This window comes from Vespa crabro, chromosome 8 (genome assembly GCF_910589235.1).
Source record: "Vespa crabro chromosome 8, iyVesCrab1.2, whole genome shotgun sequence".
NCBI classification, from domain to species: domain Eukaryota; kingdom Metazoa; phylum Arthropoda; class Insecta; order Hymenoptera; family Vespidae; genus Vespa; species Vespa crabro.
This window is the reverse complement of record NC_060962.1, coordinates 4,621,732-4,639,231: the sequence shown is the minus strand read 5'-3', so window position 1 is coordinate 4,639,231 and position 17,500 is coordinate 4,621,732. Positions and strand designations below refer to the sequence as shown.

General features: G+C 40.4%; 2 protein-coding genes across 4 annotated transcripts in view; one reads left to right on the top strand and one right to left on the bottom strand.

The window, feature by feature from the left end:
* The window catches only part of LOC124426284 (GATA zinc finger domain-containing protein 10-like), a 34,117-nt gene that overhangs the window by 10,948 nt on the left and 5,669 nt on the right, over positions 1-17,500 (top strand). The window contains exon 1 of one of the 3 annotated variants that reach the window (XM_046967788.1): positions 16,013-16,552. The exons of 1 other annotated variant lie outside the window; for it this stretch is intronic. In XM_046967788.1, the coding sequence (XP_046823744.1) occupies positions 16,538-16,552 (15 nt within the window). In that variant the 5' untranslated portion in view covers positions 16,013-16,537. Of the gene's footprint in view, positions 1-16,012; positions 16,553-16,626 lie in introns of those variants that run through there. One more of the 3 variants, XM_046967786.1, reaches the window with a different exon arrangement.
* On the bottom strand, positions 6,919-15,989 carry LOC124426285. Its single transcript, XM_046967789.1, has 3 exons — positions 15,031-15,989; positions 10,691-10,903; positions 6,919-9,906 (listed from the first exon to the last, which is right to left on the bottom strand). The coding sequence occupies exons 1-3, from the start codon at positions 15,214-15,216 to the stop codon at positions 9,565-9,567; spliced, it is 741 nt and encodes a 246-aa protein (XP_046823745.1). The 5' UTR covers positions 15,217-15,989; the 3' UTR covers positions 6,919-9,564.

Genomic DNA, 17,500 nt, shown 5'->3' with positions numbered 1-17,500 from the left:
ATTGAAATGGGTCATCTCGGCGCAAGGACGCCGCCACGATCTTACCTCTTCTCTTCCCTACCGACCAAACAGATCGTGCGCGCGTGTGACGATAGCTTTTCTTTCTCTCTCTCTCTCTCTCTCTCTCTCTCTCTCTCTCTCTCTTTCGCTTGCTCTCTATCTTCTGGCGAGCGCGCTCGCGCGCTCTCCACGGAGGAATTTTCAAGGTGGACTGTCTCAAGGCGTGAGTATGCGTGCGTGCCCGCATCACATCCTCTCAAACCAGTTTCACACGGACGGGAACGATACCTTCGTTTCTCTTTGGCATCATCGTACGATTAGTATCCTCCTACCCCCTTCGTCTTTCCATTTCTCTTTTCGTTCTTTCTCTCTACGTCTCATTTCTCTCTCTCTCTCTCTCTCTCTCTCTCTCTCTTTCTCTCATTTTCTATCTTTATCTCTATCTTTTTCACTCCCCTTTTTCTCCCTCTCTTTTCTCTAGCTTTTTCTCTTTCTCTCTATCTCTATCTCTATACCTATCTCTTTCTCCCTTTTTCTATCCTTATCGACCGACTCACTCTTTTGCATTATTCTTGGACTTTTATCGAAGGTAACACGAAGGTGAAACGTCGAGAACGTTTCGTCACGCACAACGTGCTCTTATTTTTCGAAATGAAAGGGGAGGAAGAACGACGAGAAGAGATCGAACTCGATCGATCTCCTTTCCTATTTCTTACTAACGTGTGTGAAAGCAAAAGGACATACGTAAGAAAACTACTGCCCATATCGTATCGGATGGTCTCTCTCTTTCTCTTTATTTCTCTCTCTCTCTCTCTCTCTCTCTCTTTCTTTCCTTCGAATCAATTCTATATATGTATCTATCGTTCCTTTCCTTCCATCTATCTCCGTCGGTAATTTCAAGAAGACGCGTTTTTCAAAGCCCCCTATAACCGAACGTCTCCCAACGGTGGCTTGGCTCCAACGGAAAATCTATATCTCGAGGGATGAGGCGAGAGAGGGTGATGGTGGTGGAGGAGCGACGGCAGCGTCGGTGGCGTCAGCGTTGATGGTGGTGGTGGTGTACGGTACGGCGCTGGTGGTTTAATGCCAGCAACTATACTGCTCGATTCAAACGGCCTTTCTTTTCTTTTTTCTTTCCTTTTTTTCTTTCCTTTTTTTCTATTTTTATTTTCCTACGTTTTCTCGCATATTAACGCATTTTCGAAAGAATAACAGATAAGAATTTTCTTCAGAGAAACGTAGAAACATAGTTATTATTTGTCTTATAGAAATAAGAAATAAAAAAAGAAATGAATCTCCTATGTAAAGGAGAAAATTTCTTGGAAAGGATAGCCTAGAATGGAGCGAGGGAGAAAGAATGTTAGTGATTATACGCGTAATGTTGCCTCTTCCATTATATCCCTACGCCGATTTTACACTCCACTTTCCTACGACGATTTTACTCAAGTTCCTTGCCTGCCTGCCTTCTGGCTGGCTGGCTGGCTGGTTGTCTCGTATTCTCCTTTCGAGAGCGTCCGTTATTCGTCCTCGTGGAAACGCTCGCAGTACCGTCGATAGACGGCGGTAGTGCATGAACGGCCCTGTACGCAGAAGCACGATGCTTGCCGAGAGAGTGGGGGCACTGCAAAGCGTCGGCAGAGGAGTGGGGGCAGCGTGAGAAGGATGTAGAACGTGTCGGACAAAGAGCAGCGCATTACTCGTGCATGGGGCGTTGCCATGGCAACACCGCTCCTCTCTCTCCTCTCTTCCTCTTCTCCTCTATCACCACCACCACCGCCATCTCCGCCACCACCACCACCATTGCCTCTACCTCTTCCTCCACCTCTTCTTCCTCCGCCACGCCGCCGCCACTACCACCACTATTACCACCACCACCATTACTACCACCGCCTCCTCCTCCTCCTCCTCTTTCTCCTCCTCTTCATCCTTCTTCTCGCCCATGCTCTTCGGCAAGAGATGGGCCGATCGGTCGAGGTGCGCGGAAAAAGGGGAATGCTGGTAGAGAAAGATCGAGCGATATCCCAACGTTGGAACACGAGAGAGTAAAATGGAACGACGTAGGGTGTGGAGGAGAGGGGAGGAGAGAAGAGGGAGGAGGAGAGAGAGAGAGTCGATTACCAAACGCGAGGCCTTCGGTGCAATCAACCCGTTGCCCCCTTGCGAGGGTAAAACTACCCTCCGGTCGGATAAGGATAGGAACGGGGAAAGGCGGATGGTCGTCCTTGTGTGGGTGTACATCGCGCGTGTGAGAGGTCGTCGGGCGAAAGAAAGAGCGTGGGGCTGGGGAGTAGGGGGAGGGGAATGAGGGAGTAGAAAAGTAGCGCGGAGAAAGAGGAGGGAGTAAAAAAAGGAGCGAGGAGAATTACGAGAAAGATTAGATGCGAAGCGACGTCGACGTCGAGGACGAGACGAGGACGTGCGGCTCGGTCGGTAAGACAGCAGAGGGTTATCTGCCTCGAGACATGCAAAGCGTCTCTTTTTTAAGTCGATTCGCGAATCGCAATGATGACCTTCGGGTTATACCTCTTGGAGGGTATCTATCTCTCGAGGGGACTCGACCGGCTACGAAATATCATTGATACGTTCTAAACATCTTACGTATTTTCGAATATATGTCTTTTGCCGGACTGCTGAGACTACGACGATAGGAGGAATGCTTTCATAGAACCAAGATCGATAGCAGAGGCGCGTTCGATCGAGGCTGAAAACAGGACGCTTATCGGTGGACGGCGGCACACCGAGGGCACCTTGCCATTTGTCCTTGCTCGCCTACAAAATATACCTATATATATACACATATATATATACACACATATATATATATATATACTTATATACTCTCGCGAGTAAAAAGGATTATCGCTATGGACGAAGCGCGAAGCTAAACTCTTCGCGTGCGAGGGTGTCGAGAGGAGGCTTTCGTTTCTCGTTCCTCTCGCTGGTAACGCGCGGTTGCTCTATTCTCCAGGAACCAGTTTTCCTCCACGCTCGTGCGCGCGCGAGCGCAAGCGACACCATGATAGGTAGGAGGAGGAGGAAGAGAGAGAGAGAGAGAGAGAGAGAGAGAGAGAGAGAACGAGCGAGCGAGGAGAGCCAGACTCGACGAAGAACTCTCTCACGTATGCGCACACATTCGACGAAGGCCGACGCAGGAGCGCGCGCGCGCGTATATCATACACACACACTCACATATATATATATAGATATATATATGTACATGCACACGTCACGCACACATACACGCACGCGCGGATACACGAACGCAACTCGCTATACACGTCAGCTAAACTAGAAAGTTGCCCCGACCGACACCGAAGAAACGACCGGTAGGTACGCCGTTCGGCTAAAGCCTTTCGAATTTAACTGAGAATGTTTTCTACTTTGTGACGTGCCGAACGATTTCCATGGAAAACTTTGTAAGAAATAAGAAAACCAATACGAATTTCAAAAGGATGAATAGAAAACGCATTTCTTTTCTTTTTTTTCTTTCCGTTTCTTTTTTTTTCTTTTTTTTTTTTTTTACTTTTTTTTTTTGTACTTTTTTTGTACTTTTTTTTTCAATGTTCGGCCTATAAATACCTATAATATTTCATATAATATTAGATAATTTTCTTTTTCTTATATATATGTATATATATATATATATATATAATTTTTTTCTTATTGAGCCCATTTTAAAATTGGCGCGCAAATTTCGAATAGCTTTCACCGATCAGACGTTAACGCTACCATCCAGTGTATAGCAGCCGTAGCGAGCTATCCCGCGTAACGTTTTCACGGCGACAACCCCATTCCTGCGAGTAGAAAGTCTCGCCGGTAGTAGAGGTATTTTACTCGGCGCAAAAGCGACATCGCGGCATGGCTCGAGAGCGTGGGTATCAGCACGGAACCGAGTCCTACGACGTGTTGATGCTGCGTTGCCACGTTTCGAGGTTTCTCGCTCTTTCTCCGTCGTTCCTTCGCAGTCGGCCGTATCGTTCTGTGCTCGTCGAAAGAGCCACGCAGGCGGCCCGACGTTGCCACTTCGTATCTGGCGGGAAACCGAAGTTTCGAAACGAATTTTCTCCCACTTCGCGGAGCGTGAACGAGAGCCGGACTTACCGATGTACTTTTCTCCTCGGCTGGCTCTCTCTCTCTCTCTCTCGCTCTTTCTCTTTCTCTTTCTCTCTTTCTCACTCTCTTATTTTATCTCTTTCTTTCTCTCTTTCTTACTGTCTTTCTTACTCACTTATTTTATCTCTCTCTCTCTCTCTCTCTCTCTCTCTCTCTCTCTCTCTCTCTCTCTCTCTCTCTATCTCACGATTTCGAATTTTCAACTTTCCTGTCTAATATTATCCGAATATCGGACGTTCGAATTGACGTAACACACGTACACACATACATATGCGCACACACATGCACACAGATACACACATCCTCCATTTTCCTTTCGTGGAAAGTTACGCGAGCGTGGCGCCCTCTCGCGGACTTGTAAGACTTTCAAAATAGAAAGGCCCGCCACTTTGAAAATAGGTTTCGAAATATACGTGCCAGACGCTTGATCCCTTTCGAATAGTGCGTGCGGCCTCTAAAATAGGGAGGAAGAGAGGAGCTTGAGGAAAGGAGGAAAGGGAAAGAATAGAATAGAAGGAAGAAGAAGAAGAAGAAGAAGAAGTAGTAAAGGCAAGGAATATAGGAGAAGAGAGAGAGAGAGGGGGAGAGAGAGAGATAAAAAGAGAGAAAGATAGAAAGAGAAAGAGAGATGGTGGGAGGAGGTGGGAAGGGGCTGAGGGGTAGAGAGGAGAGGAGCTCATGGCGCGACTCGAAGCAGCCTACAGGGAGGAAGGAGGGTAGACGGTTTTAGACTACGGACTCGCCGCGTCGGCGTCGAGTTAAAAATAACAGTAACAGCGGCAGCGGCAACGGAATGGAGAGAGCCAGTCCTCGACATCTCTCTACGTCGACGACGAAAAACGAATCTCTCGAATATGAACTCTAATAGATCATGATACGATCTAAAATGAGTCTAGGAGATTTGTCAGAAAATTTTTCTAAGATTAAAGGAAGAATATTAATTCGTTACAAGAGAAAAGAAAGATGTATTTTTTCCAACGATTTTTTTTTCTTCTTTTCTTTACTCTTTCCCCCCCCCACCTTTTTTTTTTAAGCGAAGTAAGAACGTAAGTAGTATGATGTATATTTTTTTTTTTTTTTTTTTCCAAGAGAAGAACATCTCTTTCGAAGTTTCAGCGTTGAAGCGTCCCAACGAATTTGACTTTCACGAGCTGTTCTCGTCGTAACCTTGGCTTCTCGCTCACGCGCATTCGCTCGCTCGTTTGCTCGCTTGCTCGTTCGCTTTGCCGAATTTTATTTTTGTACCATGGCGCTCTTTGCCTTCTTCTTTTCCGATGATACTCGTATCGCATCTTTCTCTCTCTCTCTCTCTCTCTCTCTCTCTCTCTCTCTTTCGATTCTTCGATCTTCCTCGTGTTCTCCAATTCACCCTTCACATTGAAGATCGTAAATCCAATATACCGTTAAATAGGATGTTCTTTGAAGAAAGCATGCTAGCAATGATATTATCTCTCTCTCTCTCTCTCTCTCTCTCTCTCTCTCTCTCTCTCTCTTTGACAAAGTTATTAAAACTTCCATAAAGTTTTGAACAAAAAGAAAAAAGAAAATGAAAATGTTCGAAATCCTACAAATATCTACGAATTTTTGTTAATCACGAATCTTAATAGAGGCACGCGCGTTCATAATCGCTTTCGTCGAAATTCGAGCAAGCGAATGATCTATGTATCTTGGTGTCGTATCGTTGCGCGCGGAATATTTTGTAGTTCATGTAATTGGATATAGTCAGAGAGTTGTTTACCGCGAACGGAGCCAGCTGGGTGGTAGAGGAGGAGGAGGAGGAGGAGGAGAAGAAAGAGAAGGAAGAGGAGGAGAAGAAGAAGAAGAATACTAGAGTCGCGTGGATTAGATCAGCGAATCGTGTGATTTCCTCGCGCCTTGCTTTGTTTTCACATTTACTATGATTCTCATTTTTAAACTATGGAAAATTCGTAAGGAGAGTTAATAGTAAAATTTTGAAGATCCTTGACTCTTCATCCTGTATAATATATATTTAGCTTCGTGTCAGAATCGTGTCGATCGTTCGCTGAATATTTTCCCTTTTCTCATTCCCTTTCCCTTACCTTTAGTCCATCTCACCCTTCTCTTATATTTTTTCCTTTATTCCTTTTCGTACGATCAGGTGGCTGTACCTGTCGACGCCACCTTTGTCGTAACTCGTTTCTAACATCGTCGCGGTTAACCCTTCGCCGAAGGTAGGAATCCGATTTACGGCGAACATAAACGTTGTCTTATCGACGTCCTCGCGCACGCGACGTCGTTCGTCGATATTCTTAGCTCGTACGAGACAACCCAAGTATGTGTATAAGTGTAGAGAGACCTATATTAGTATATACTTGGTTATGGTGGTATTTTCATAATGGTATCACCAGATTTGCAGATTCATACATATACATATATATATATATATATATATATATATATATATATATATATATATATATATTTGAATGATTTTATTTGTAGGCCAAAAGGATTTAAAAAATTGGAACAAAATTCTGATATAATTTTCAATAAAATTTCGTTCAATCTGAAAATATTACGATCAGTTTAAAATAAAAAATTTGTTCAAGAAATTATCGAAAACATTTCTATTTGCTACGTATACGAGATAACCTTTCGATTATTCTTAATATTTTTTATTTTGCAGTTACATTTTTGTGTATTAAAATTGTGTATTAATAAAAACATTTTTGTTACTTTTGATGCATCTAACGCAATCGAACTTTTGAAGTATTTTCTTTTCATTTTGGATGCTTCGCTAATAGACATTAATTTTATTATTATTATTATTTTTTTTTTTTTTTTTTTTTTCATCATTATTTCGTCTTTTATATTTTAAATTAGTACTTACATTTTTGTATATAAAAAAAATCAACGATATTCTGGACCTACTCCGAATTTTGTTCAGGAAAAAATACATTGCATCGAAGAGATTATTTTGTTCAAAGTTTACCAAGTATTACCGTTTTGGTACTTTCCTATACATAGATATAAGGTTATATATATATATATATATATATATATATATATATATATATATTACAACGAAAAAGAATAGAAATAGCTGGATAACTCAGGACACGGGAACGCTTATTACCGCGAACTAAGCATCGCTCGAGGCGATCGAGCAAGGACAGTACCGCTACGGAGTAGCAACGTTTCCCATTGCTGTTCGTCCTTCCCTCCTCTTAACTTTTCTTTCTTCCTCTTTCCTCCTCTCTTTCTCTATCTTATATCGTGTTTGTGCTCGCGCGAGCAAGATGTTAATGCAGCGCGAATCGCATCGCGGAACGTCAAGTTGGAAAAGTCCTATGTTCGGTTAAGACGAGAAAGAAGAAGAAGGAAGAAGAAGTAGAAGAGACAGAGAGAGAGAGAGAGAGAAAGAGAGAGAGAGAGAACAAGTAGGATCCCGCGAGGACCAACAGGACGACAGTCCAGCGTTCGACACGGGCAGGAGAGGTCGTTGAATCCCATTAAGCGGTACTCTTCGATCGTTTCGCTCCGACCACCTGTATACGAGTCGTTCGTTTCGATCGTTGCCTTCTCTTTCCTATGCTTCTCCACCTCCCTCTTTTTCTTTTTTCTCTTTCTCTTTAACATATACACGCATACGCATATACATACGTGTACATACGAGCCTATCACCTTCGGCAACAACGAAGCACCAGGATGAGAACAATTATGGAGAACGCTCGAGAGGCGAACTCTCTGCTACGTTCCTTGCGAATATATCGTATATGTTCATGCTGATACGTATGTAGGTGTGTATCACTTTGAATGTATCTGTATATATTATATACATATGAGCAATATGTGTATGAGAAAGAGAGAGAGAGAGAGAGAGAGAGAGAGAGAGAGAGAGAGAGAGAGAGAGAGAGAGAGAGAGAGAGAGAGAGAGAGAGAGAGAGAGAGAGAGAATATTGCATTCTCGTTTTCTCGTGTATCCAAGGCGGCCACACCTTTCACCAACACCCAAGCCAGCCTGTTGGCTAGGCCAGGCAACAAGCTCTAGGCCGTTCAACGGCAAACCGACTGTGGATGCTCGTTGGTTGGTTGCTCATTCGTTTGCTCGTTCCTTTCTTCGTTTTTTCTTTCGTTTATTTCGTATCGAATAAACTTATCCACCTTTTTGTCTTTTATTGTATTCCTTCGATCGACGACAAATCGATTCGATTTGTCAAATGGCCAGGGAATACAGGATCCAAGATCCATTTGCGAAGTTCCGTACATGTCTTCGTATGTTAGGACTATTTGGACGTAAGTACGATCGAGAGAATGAAACGAGCAAACAGGTAAGCAAGCAAGCAAGCAAGTAAGCAAGCAGGCCAGACTCAGGCCAAGCCAGACCAAGCCAAGCCAAGCTAAGCCAAGCAATGCCAGGCCAAGCCAGGCCAAGCCAAGCCAAGCCAAGCCAGGCTAGGCCAGGCCAGGCCAGGCCATGCCAAGCAGACAGGCAGAGAAACGACTGCACCCGTCGAAGGGGGATTTCTCTGCTGTCGCTTCGACGATCCGGACAAAAGAAGCAGGGACCGACAGCCGACCCTTCGTATAAAAGGTTCCAACCCTCGTCTCTCGCTCTGTCTTTCTTTCATTCTCTCTCTCTCTCTCTCTCTCTCTCTCTCTCTCCTCTCTCTCTCTCTCTCTCTTTCTTTCTTTCTTCCTCTTTTTTTTCTGACCGAGGGTACATACGGGTTGCTCTACTCCGAAGCCAACAATACGACTCAGAGCTTTACCGACACGTACACAGAAGAAACGTACTCGATGCTGCTGACCCTCTCTATTGCTTTGAATATGCGAATGGACCCGGTGATGGTCAGCATTTCCTTCTTTAAGACTTCTTCCGAAAATCGTTAAAGAAAGAGAGAGAGAGAGAGAGAGAGAGAGAGAGAGAGAGAGAGAGAGAGAGAGAGAGAGAGAGAGAGAGAGAGAGAGAGAGGGAGGGAGAGAACTGATAACCTATCTATAAGACAATAAACATTATATCACAAAGAGAAAGTTTCTTTCACATATAAGAGATTTCATTTATTTAACAAATCTTTCAAAATTTGATCCGTAAGTTCTCTCGATCTATTATTTATTATATTACTACTACTTACACCGCGTAGCACACAGAAAGTAGGGACGAAAGAAAACATGTCCGTTTTGCTTGCCTGCCACTCGTCTAGATCGTAATCGCGATCTCCTACCATCGCGACTCGACTTTCTCCTCGAGCGGCTTTAATGTACCTTATTAGTTACTACCAAAGTAGTTGCAATTTCTATTTTGTATCCTCCGTTAGATTTTCCAAGTGAGACAAGAAAGTGGAAAACGTTAAGTTTCCGAGGCTTTTGCTCCAGACTGCGGCATAGCCGCTGTATTGGATCCTCGGCGTTTTGTAGTTGTTGTCGTCACGTTGACAGCAAAAACGTTCGATTCGAGCGTGAGAACCGCTGCTGCTGCGTAGCGTGCCACTATGGTTTGCTTGCCTGCTTGCTTGCCTGCTTGCTTGCCTGCTTGCTTGCTTGCCTGCTTGCTTGCTTGCTTGCTTGCCTGCTTGCTTGCTTGCCTGCCTGCTTGCTTGCTTGCTTGTGCTCGAACGTTCCTGCTATAACAGCAGCGTTATAGCAAACGTGCTCAGGTCGAAACGAAACGTTCGGTAAAGTTCCCCTTGGGTTGGCCCTCCGTCCGACCCTCGTCAAGCCTCGTCGCTTTTCGTTCGAGGCTTTTCGTGGCAAAGCACGGACTAGGGACGATTGGTATTTCTTATTTCTTCTACCTGGACTCCAGGTATACCTATATACCATATTTAGGACCTACGAACATAGTAGGGAAATAAAGGATAAAAAGAAAAAAAAAATAAAACGAAGATAAACTGTTCCAAAGATTTTCCCAACTTTTCGTGAATGGAACAGAAACCCTTCTCTCTTCGTTCGAAACTCTGTACATTATTTTAAAACTTCATGTCGATATTTTCTTATACTTTTTAAAAAGATCATCCGGACGTTTTCGACCTTTTTACCTGTCAAATTTACAGTTTTACCGTCTGATGTCTACTCTATTATTGATCGTTTTTTTTTTTTTTTTTATAATCGGATCAATTGAGGATTTCGACCGTTTTCGTTATCCTAGTAAAAAATAAGAACGGTTACCTTTCTGTAATGTAATACTATAAATTCTTTTACGAATAAGATAGACGGCAATAACCGTGAAATAAAAGATAAACTTATCAACGTTGATAAAGATCCAGTGTTGTTGTGTTGTTACGTTAAGTGGGAATAATTGACGTTCGATCACGGTATTCGAAATTTAATAAAATTATTCGACGAAAGAGAAAATAATCCGAGCCTTATTGAATTTCAACAAAGTATTATGATATATCTCTTGAGTACTAATTGTACGTGAACAATATTGATCGTTTGAATCGATTCGTCGTAATTAGCATTATTCCTCCGTCATTATTATATTAATGAGATATCGTTTACGTTTCTTTGAAAATATAATGTAAAAAGGGAAGGGAAAAATACAAAAATAGGATGATCTTCATATACAAGCGACTAAACGAGAAAAGCACTAATCGTTTGGTCTTAGGGGTCTGACCTTTTTCTTGTCGTATTTCTCGTTGAACACCTGCGACCAACATAAGCGAACGAGCAGCAGCATCATCATCATCATCATCATCCCTTTGGCATATCTCTTGTAGGTCTCCTCGTAAATTTGCGCCCACTCGCGAACAGGTTTCTCGCGTAAGCAAGCAAACAGCTTTGCTGCTCTTTCATCCCTCAGCGTAACCATGGATTCTGATCTAGACGACTAGAAAAGCTTACTACTTTACTACCACAATTAAACTCGTCTCGTTCTCTCTATTCGTAGAACCTTCTCGATAATTGCACAATCGGCTTTATCGACTTGGTCGATCGATTCACCTCATAAAAACGTACCACCCCGTATCGACGAATTGAAATCTCTCGAAACGAAACGAGTATGAGAGGAGAAAGAGGAGAAAGAGGAATGAGGGGGAAGGTGAATATATATACAGGAAAAGAAATTTCCTATCTGTGGTTTTCGATTCAATTTCGAGCCGACGAATAGCGTCGTTCGTTCGTCTGCTAATAGATATCCTCGTGTAATTTACAACTAACACGAGAATCATTGTGTGCGTATAAAGAAAAAGGAAGAGGATATACGATAGGCCGCGTATTATATACGTACGGTTGCGCGCGCGTAAGCAGGAAGATGCTGTGTTAAAAAAAAAAAAAAAAAAGAAAAAAAAAAGAAAATAGAAAAAAGAAAGAAAAGAAAAAAAGGCCGAGGGCGACAAAAATGTATGAGAAAGGGACGCGCGCTCCCACACCGGCTCGCTCCCTCCCTCTCTTTCTCTCTCTCTTTCTCTCCTCTCTTTCTTTCTTGTTTTCTCTCTCTCCTGGCCATATGGCCCCTTTTCCCTTCCATTTTTTAGTTACCCCACCTTGTCCCCCTTTTTCATTTCTCTCTCTCTCTCTCTCTTACTCTGTCCTTCTCTCTCTCTTTTTTTTCTTTCTCTTTCCCTTCATCCACAAAACTGGAGAGCCACCCACGTGCATCGAGCGTCCACGTGCGTACATACGTCATCGTGAGACGAGCAACTACGACCTTTCCAATCGTCCCATTCTTATGGATCTTTAAAGAGTCTCTCTCTCTCTCTCTCTCTCTCTCTCTCTTTCTCTCTCTCTCTTTCTTTCTCTCACTTTTCAACGTAAAGCCCCTTTTTATCTTAAAACTGTTTCCTTCTACGAACGGATTAAGATGCTTCCGTTTAATTTTCTCTTTTTCTTTTTCTACATTCGAGCCAATTAAAGGCATCGAACTCCCTCGAGACACAGTTGAGATATCGAATCTTTCTTTTCTGTCTCTTTATTTCACGATCTCACTCTCTTTCTCTTTATTTCTCATCCGCACGCGCTCTGGTCTTATATATATATATATCTTTTTCTTTTACATTCTACCCTTGATGCGTTCGGCATCTCTTCCTCTGTCCATCTCTCTCTATCTCTATCTCTATCTCTATCTCTTTCTCTCTCTCTCTCTCTCTCTCTCTCTCTCTCTCTCTCTCTCTCGTTTTCTCTCCCTTCTACGAGTTCGGCCTCGGAGGATAGGGCCGGACCCTTCGTTTAGGGCATCGCAGATGCCGCGCGCCCTTGTAGATTACTTCCCAGTGGTTATCAACTCTTCCTACAAAATTAAATGATAGAACAGCGGCCTTCGTGATTCCACCAAGTCGAAACTAGTTGAGAATCACTGAAGATATAGGGGAGCGAACCCTCCTTTTCGGAGAGCTTCCTTTATTCATCCCCTAATGTGGGACCGAGCGGCTCGTAGGAACCTTCTAGCCACGCGATATATAGGGTAGAGTATTTATCCGACGAGTTGGTACATAAGCACACACTCACCTTTATATATATATATATATAATATATATATATTATATATATAAAATATACCACATTTATATATATATATATATATATATATATATATATATATATAAAATACGTTGTCAGGATGCACTACGCGTGTGTACATCCACCCCCAAATTTTTGTTCACGACATCCTAGGAATTTACTATAGTTATAATTTTATTATTTTAAGATTAAGATTTTGATATACGTTAATCATATATTAATCTTGTATTATTATATATCTGTATAAGAGATAAAATTTTGGAAAATGTGGGTAAAACGAGCGTGTACTTATTTATTTTGTTTTGTTTTTCTGTTCATTAGAGTAGACTATTCCTATCTCCATTTCAAAGTTATTCTATTAGGAATTCTTACGAAACTGTCTTTTTTTTTTAAAATAAGCTTAACTCATTATTAATATATAGAATATATATAATAAATATATGTGTGTGCTTGTGTATATACTTTTCACCAATTTATTCTAACGATTAACTATTTTTAATAATTCACTCCCAATAGTTATTATTATTATTATTATTATTATTATTATTATTATTATTATTATTATTATTATTATTATTATTATTATTATTTGTGAGAAAATATATATATATATGTTATATATATATTCATATTTATAGATTAATGGAGAAAAAATTGCAACTACACGATTACACAAAAATATTATATATATATATATAAATTGGATTGTTTATCTCTGCATTTTCTTATTCTATTTCTTTTTCTTCCATTTATAAATCATAGAGCAATATCGCAAGATTGGTAAACTAGATTCCAAGATGATCTCGAGAATCATCGCGCATCATGCTTCGCAAAGAACATACTTCGACAGTGAGAAAAAGAGAAAGAGAGAGAGAGAGAGAGAGAGAGAGAGAGAGAGAGAGAGAGAGAGAGAGAGAAAGAGATAGGGGGGAGGAAGAGACAGAAGAGAGACACTGTGCTCGCGCTCGGCCGCGCGTGTCGTCGCAAGTCCTTGAAGTCAGTTCGTACTTACGAACGAACGCCCTGGCAATCTTATCCGACGCTCGTTGTTAGATAGCACGTCGCTAATCTGCCGCGGACTTTACACTGCTCAAGTCGTTCGTATGCTCAACGTACAGGATCGCCATGGCTCTTCTCTAAGAAAAATTACATCCTGAACTCGGATTTAAATTCGATCGATACGAACAAATTGGAAACAAATTTATCAAAGAATCTACTTGAACGATGACATTTCCAGATACATATATCTTTTTATCAGATATTTAATACTATGACGAGAAGTCTTGATATGACTAATCTTGATTGAATGTATATATATATATAATATATATATATATATATATATATATATATATATATATATATATATATATAACAAAAAAAAATATATATTTTTTTTGGTTTCATTGACGTAGCCAACCAATCTTAAATAAATTGTGTATTGTATCAATGCACGTATAGAACACATTATTGTTATTATTAATATTATTATTATTATTATTATTATCCCTACACTTTATTATTATCCCTATTACTATTACTATCCCTAGTTTTTACTAGCAATGAATTGAAGATGAAATTGAATGAATAAATAAAGAAATAGATAAATAAAAATGAAATGTAAGATTTTTCAAAAATTTTTATTGGCTGACGTTATTAATGATTTCATTACGAAAAAATGAGAAATTATCGATAATATAATTTGCATCGATCGATAATAAATCTCGAATGGTTACTTTAGAAAGATTTCTTTTTGAATTTTGAATATAATTATTTTATTAAATGCGCTGACGCCTTGTATATCTACGTTCGTCGCAGCAAAGCCGACTGTTTTTCGAGCTTGGCGATCTCGCCACTGCACGACGCTATCGTCGAGTCCCCTTTCGAAAATAACACGGCTGGTTGACGTCATGCCGTCACGACGATCATCGTCGTCGAAGCTTCTACTCCTCGTGGCGAGTTACCATTGTGTCGTTTTACGACGGAGATTATTATATAAAAAAAAAAAAAAAAAAAGAAAAAAGAAGAGAAACATTCTATGGCTTTGATTATCTTTTAAAAAATCAATGAGGAAATCAATTTTAACGTAAGATCGGAATAATTTTTCAAATTTATTATTTAAATTTTTTGACATTGACGTTGCGTCCTTGAAATTCTTGACGTTCTTTCGAAAAAATTCTAAAGATAATCTTTGTTTCGGTTTTTTTTTGTTCTTTCTTTTATATTATATATTTATATATTTAAATTATATATTTCATTTATATATTTAATACGACGAACGAAAAAACAAAAAAAAGAAGAAGGAAAAAGAAAAGAGAAAGAGAGAGAGAGAGAGAGAGAGAAAGAGAGAAAGTAATAGAAAAGTGAAGAAAATTGAGAAAGACTATAAGTTCGAAAGATTAGAATTATATCGTAAAGTAGTATGTATAGTCACCCGACTTTAACTCCATCGGGTACGGACCTGGTTAGATAGACTTCGACTCTCGTAGCAAACATTACCTCATCATCGCGCATAGCCGGATCCAACTCGAGTCTTCTCCACTTCTCTCCTTTTCTTTCTACGTTTTTTCCACTTTGCATCGTCGAATCTTTCAGCTTTTTATTCGATTCTAGGGAATCGTCGAATCTACGTATTACGTACTTACATAGCCTAACGAATAGACTTTCCTTTTCCATCATTTTCATCTCTTCCTCTCTCCCTCCCTCCCTCTCTCTCTCTCTCTCTCTTTCGGTCCCTTTTTTGTTCTTCTTCTTTCTTTTCCTTTTTTTTTTTTATCTTTTTGAAGATAAAAATAACTCGAGATTTCATTGTTAACAAAATCTTATCTCGTTTCGATCGAACGTCCTTCCGTCGATCACATTTTCTCCTTTAAAAGAATAATTGATTTTCTTTAGGAATATTTACCAAATGAAATATCATCGGGAACCTAGCTTTCCTACGTTTGTTCGTTCGTTTGTTCATTCGTTCGTTCGTTCGTCCGAACTGACTAGATAACTCCGACTCATGCGGCAAAGATTACCTCATCGTCGCGCATAGCCGGATCCACCGCAAACCTTCTCCACTTATTCGTCATCTCTTTTGCTCTTTGGTATGTGTTTCGCTCATTGTATATTCGCGCGGAACGTGTCTTCCTTCGAAACATTACGAGATAACAACGACTCGTGGAACAAAGAAAAAGAATAAGAATAAGAAGAAAAGGAATAAGAGAAGAAACAAAAAAAGACAACAAAAAAAAAAAAGAAAAAAAATACAAGAAAGAAAAAAGAGAAAAGGAACTTTGGCAAAGTGAAAAGATTCGAAAAGGAAAACTTGTGTGTCGATGTGAAACGAGAAAGTATTATATAAAAATAATAATAAGAATACGTATACGTAGAAGAAAAAGAGGAAAAAGAAAAAGAAAAATAAGAAGACGACGAAGAAGAAGAAGAGGAAAAGGGAAAAGAAAAATAAGAGGACGACGAAGAAGACAAAGAAGTAAAAGAAAAATAAGAAGGAGAAAAGGAAGAAGAAGAAGAAGAAAAAAGATAAAGAGAGGAAAACATGACAACAAGGAGAGAGAGAGAGGGAAAGAGAGAGGAAAGTATATACTTCTCTTGTACACGTTCCTCCTCTCTCGAGTTTGATTTATGGCGAGTTAAGTAAGCGTGCGTTTCTCTGTGGCACACGACTAATCCGTTACGACGGAAGGTACCTCCCGGTCGGTGGTGTGGCCACCCTATGGTTTACCGCGCTCGATTCAACAAGTGCGCCCGAGAACCACGTTTTACGATTATCGGCTTTAAGGAGAAACACTACGGTGGATGGAACAACCAACCATCTCAAAATTGGTCTTCCGAGTCTACACAATGACTAGCGTCTTTCGCAACATAGACGTTTCTTCTTACGTTTTTACGCTATATTATTACGTTTTTCTTCTTTACCATCAACATTGGAACTTGTTGTTCGTATTCACCCTGAATACAAGAGCTACACAAAAAAAGCATACAGACAATACTCGCGAGAATTATGAAAGAGAGAAAGGTACGTGGAAATGTGGAGGAGGAAGGAGTTAGTTTCCTTCGTTATCGCCGGGCGAAAATTTTTTTATCTTTTTCCTTTTCTTTTTTTTTTCCTTTTGTCTCTTTTCATTCTTGTCCCTCACCTTCTAAAGAATTCAAGGAATCGATTGGGAGGAGACTTAGTCATTTTGAAGGCTTTTTTCTCTGTCAGAATATCTTTTCTCTTTGTACAATTTTTTCTTCTTCGTTTTTTTTCTTTTTCCATTTTTTTTTTCTTTTTTTCAAATTTACAATCTCGATAATGAAATCAAACAACAAGGAGTATATCATCGAAATGATCGAATTTAAGTGCGCACGCGCGCTCACTATTACTGTTGCTATGTTTTTCTTTGCCACATCGTCAAGAGAAGCCACGAGCTCTCGAACGAGAGCCATGGACGGACTCCCACCGTATCTCTCTAGCAGCGTGCGCGTGTTTTTTTGTCACATCAAATCAAACGTCATATGCATACCACGTGGATGAGAAGGGACGAGGAATGCATCATGGGCGACATCTATCGGCGTTTGGGCTAACTGTCGTGTCATATCAGTGGTTATCAACTTTTCGTTTCTCTCTCTCTCTCTCATGCACACACACACACACTCTCTCTTTTTTTCTTTCACACTATATCTGTACTTTTTCAATAATATTTACATTTAAGTGAGGCACGTTTCGATAATCTTATTTCTTTACTTTTATTTCTTTCAACGTTCACGTAGTTAATCATCAACCCCCTATGTATATCTTTCTTCCTCTATCAGCGATAACTAGCGAATAGTCTGAAAGATACGTCGTATAAGCAAGGGTCAATGCTATTCGACACCTGTTACGAGATACCAAGCCCCATTCGTTTCCCCGCGAAATCCGTAGCATAGTATGTTATCGTGATAAAAGAAAGAGAAAGATGAGAGATGAATAGAAGTGCGTTTG

Coding starts and splice junctions, on each gene's coding strand:
- LOC124426285 (XM_046967789.1), bottom strand. CDS start 15,216: ATGAAAATGATGGAAAAGGAAAGTCTATTCGTTAGGCTATGTAAGTAC. Junction 10,904..15,030: donor CGGCTATGCGCGATGATGAG/GTAATGTTTGCT, acceptor AAGCTTTTCTAG/TCGTCTAGATCAGAATCCAT. Junction 9,907..10,690: donor AGAAATACGACAAGAAAAAG/GTCAGACCCCTA, acceptor CTATGTTCGTAG/GTCCTAAATATGGTATATAG.